Source organism: Mesocricetus auratus, unplaced genomic scaffold (genome assembly GCF_017639785.1).
Source record: "Mesocricetus auratus isolate SY011 unplaced genomic scaffold, BCM_Maur_2.0 Super-Scaffold_100003, whole genome shotgun sequence".
NCBI lineage: Eukaryota > Metazoa > Chordata > Mammalia > Rodentia > Cricetidae > Mesocricetus > Mesocricetus auratus.
Window position 1 is genome coordinate 14,560,655 of NW_024429188.1, and position 3,910 is coordinate 14,564,564.

The 3,910-nt window shown below is 44.0% G+C and overlaps 1 protein-coding gene across 1 annotated transcript; it reads left to right on the forward strand.

Annotated features, from left to right (window-relative positions):
• Nucleotides 1–407: 407 nt before the first annotated feature.
• On the forward strand, nucleotides 408–2,326 carry LOC101837790 (stabilizer of axonemal microtubules 1-like). Its single transcript, XM_013116396.2, has one exon. It carries the CDS (start codon nucleotides 793–795, stop codon nucleotides 2,230–2,232), a length of 1,440 nt encoding a protein of 479 aa, XP_012971850.2. The 5' UTR covers nucleotides 408–792; the 3' UTR covers nucleotides 2,233–2,326.
• Nucleotides 2,327–3,910: the final 1,584 nt, after the last annotated feature.

Sequence of the window (3,910 nt, forward strand, 5' to 3'; positions counted from 1 at the left end):
GAACACGCAAATGGGTGACTTTTGACTCCCTAATCATATCAGCTTCATAGTGGATGCTAAACGTTGCTCACTAATGAGACGCAGGCTAAGGAGAATACTTGAATTGCAACAGACACCTGAAGCCAAAGGAATTGGAAATTGTATTCGAAGCTAGGTTTATGAAGGCAAGGAGTGAGTTTCTATAAGAAGGTGGAACATGCATGATAGAAAGTGCCACCCAGTGTGCTGGCAGTGTGATTTTTTACAAGTGATCATGCATATACTTACTTGAGAACCCGGGGCCTCTCCGAACTTAACCAGCCCCATCTTTCATCTTTCTTCTAAGGCCCAGTAGGGGAAACCCTATCATGGGTCTGCCAGTGAAGTAATGAAAATTTCCTGACCTCACAAGAAGTCTTTGTGACACCATTGCCTCACCTTCAGACTTGAAGACGTCATAGAGGACCCCCGGTCTGGGCCCCGTGGCTTCCGGGAGGCTTTAGGAGACCAGACCAGTCACTCCGGGTGCTTGGTCCTGGCAGCAGCGGAGGCTGCGGAGGCTGCGCTGCCTCGCTTTGCGCAGCGGAGGTGGGCCAGGCCCACAGGGTGTGGGCTAGGTGATTCTTGCTCGTGCAAGGCAAACTTTGGGAAGGAAACGGGCAAGCGGAGTGTGGAAGCAGGCCGCTTAAGTTTTCTTTCAAGAAAGCTGCCTCTGCCAAACCTCTTGAAGTTTGGCGGTCCTCCCATCAGGCCAGTTGGGGGTCCATGAAGAGGCTCACGCCCAGAGGTATGATGTGAGGTGGTATTAGGAGAATGGCACTCATGAATAGGAAGTGCATCTGCGACCTTTGCTCCTGCGGCAGGCATCACTGCCCACATCCCCCTACCAAGATTTATGAGAAGACAGAGAAGCCATGTCTTTTCACCGAATACGCCGAGAAATATTCTACCTATCATTCTTATGTGCCACGAGAGTCTTTCAAACCCAAGGTGGAGTACCAGAAAGGACCTATACCAATGGAAGGCCTATCCACGACAAAGAGAGATTTTGGGATTCACAACATAGCACCAGTGAAACATTATCGTCCTGACAAGTTCACACCAAGTCCAGACGAAATGGATTTCCTGACAACATATAATCAACACTACAACTACTACCCTGCCAGTCGAGTGAGCCTCATCAAACCTCGAGACAACAAACATCCGTGTACTGACAAAATGGAGAGTGTGCCTACGTACAAAGCTGATTATTTACCTTGGAACCAACAAAGAAGATCTTCGTTTCGTCCACAGCAATTATACCATCCTTCGTCCTGTAGGTTCGATCATAGAACCACACACCAGGACGATTATCCCATGAAAAATCTTGTGGATACAGTCAGTTACAAACCTCAACCTGGACCAAAGATCTGTAACATACCCCTGGAGAATATGACAAGCTACAAATCGAGCTATGTGGCCCATCCTGTGGAGAAACGGTATATGTACGAGGTGGAGAAATATAAACCATGTGAAATCCCTTTTGACGGCCTTACCACCCACAAAGATTCCTACAAGGGTTTGATGGGCGAGCCTGCGAAGAGCTGGAAACCTGTATCCAAGCACTCTGGGCTAGACATACCTTTTCCAACCAACACTGAATTTCGAGATAAATTCCTAGCTTGGCCAACACCTCAGATAGTCCCCAAAGAGCCTGTCCCCTATATTCCACCTGAAGGGGAGATGGATCTTCTGACAGTTGCTCAAGCTGACTACATGTGCCCTAATGCTGTTCCTGCCCAGTCCTGCCGGCCAATCCACCACATAAAGAAGAGTGAGCGCTTTGAAGGCTCCACCACTACCAGAGAAGATTACAAACACTGGGCCAATGTCCGCCGAGAGCCTGTCAAACCTGCTTCCCAGCTGAAATTCCCTGATGAGCCTATGGATTACATGACCACCAATCGTGCACACTATGTGGCCCACACACCTGTCAATACCAAAAGCTGCAAGCCTACCTGGTCTGGCCCTCGTGGAAACATCCCTTTAGAAGGTCAAACCACCTATTCTACTAGCTTTACTCCCAAGGAAATTCAAAGGTGCCCAGCTTCATATTCTGAACCCCCTGGCTACATCTTTGAGGAGGTGGATGCTGTAGGGCACAGGGTGTACAGGCCGGCTTCTCATACAGCTTCTCAACAGAGCCACCATCTTGGCTTTGGTGATGCGGAAAGTCCTAGCCAGAGAGAATTGGTAGTCCCAGACTGCCATTGAAAAATGGTTGTTTAGCAATTAAAATGGCACAGTATAGTAAAAGCAAAAAAATTGAGGATTATTAATTGGACAAAAAAAAAAGAATTCCCCAAAATGAAAGCAACAATATAAATGAAACAGCAACTTTTATTATCAATTTCAGGATATTTGAATGAAATAAGAATCACTTAAGGAGAACAACATGAAATTACCAGCTGATTGACTCCTCTTAACCCTTCGTCTATTGTAACTCTCTATGCCCCCAACTCCCCCTTCCCCCCATTTCCCTTGCTTTGTGCTCATGAAATCAAAGCTGGTCTCAAGAAAATTCTTATCTGATCTAGGTGTATTTTACTAATTTGATCATTTGCCAAGCTTTAAGTGTCAATAATAAAATTTGTTGGGGAAAAAGTAAAATGGTTGTGACCGCTCATTTTTGTCTTTTAATTCTTTAAAATTTTTCGTAGTGTTGTGAATTAAAATTTCATAGTGTTGTGAATTAAAAGTAGACCCTTATACATGTTAATCAAATACTTGACTGCTGAGCTATACCCTAACCTCTTTAATTCCTTTGGGTAAGCAAATTTCCAGTACTTATATATTAAAATTATTCAACTTAAAATTTATCTTAGTATCAACAACTTTGTATTACTTCAAGAAATATTGGACCTTAGTTTCTAGGTAAACTATACAAGTACTACAATTGGTTTGGAATGCTGAAAATGAATGGATGTTTTTGTAAACCTGTACTGAAAATAGAAAAAAAAACTCATAAAATACGCACAAAAGTAGTGCTTAGCCCTTGGTTTAAGCAAATTAGCAAAAATTAACCTCCAGATTACTGTTTTATATGGTAAATTTTTAAATTTCACTTACTTTATTTACTTATTTATCTTTTTACCCTGCAGGTTCTTTGTGTATATATTATGACTTCCAGTTTGTGTTTTTATAGGATTGGTGAGTGTGCAAACTAGTGGCTTTATATTTGTTTCTTATGCCTTTTCTTGGGCTATTTCCTTTTCTTTTGTCCTATTCCAATATGTTAGGGTTTTTAAAAAATCTTATTATATTTTATTTTTATCGTTTAGAAGCCTGTTTATTTTCTAATGAGAGACAGAAGGGTTAGATCTGGATGGAGAAGACTTGGAAAGGAACTTGGAGTAAATGGAGAAGCCAGAAGCCTAAAACATTTAATTAGCAAAACTTTTACTATTCTATAATCTCACAAACATATTCCTTTTTCATCTACCTGTTCGCTGCTCGCTTGCACATTCATTTTTTAAAAACAGAGCAACACTGTTATGTCATTGCGCTTATATGATCAGTTTCTACTTTAAACTTTAAAAGTATTATTTTATGAACACGATAGAAGGAACACAGGCGGGAAGACCAGAGTAGCAGCTGGCACAAAGGAAAACTGCGATTTTGCAAAGCAGTAGGTTGGGAGAGCAGACTCCAGACTTCCTGGCTCCATTATCCTCGTCCCTACATTCCTGGGACCCGCATCAGGGTGTTTGCCTCAGGGTTCAGTCTCGCAGCATCGGGTCCCGCCCCTCAGCTCTTGGCCCCGCCCCCACAGACGCAGGCCCTGCCCCCTCCTCGGCCCCATCTAACATTCCAGGCTCCGCCCCGCCGACTTAGGCCCCGCCCCGTCGCCCCACTGCCTAGGCCCCGCCTATCGCTTCGGCCCCGCCCCGGC

What these genes read in the sequence shown, in the direction of transcription:
- LOC101837790 (XM_013116396.2), top strand. Translation starts at nt 793, where the DNA reads ATGGCACTCATGAATAGGAAGTGCATCTGCGACCTTTGCTCCTGCGGC.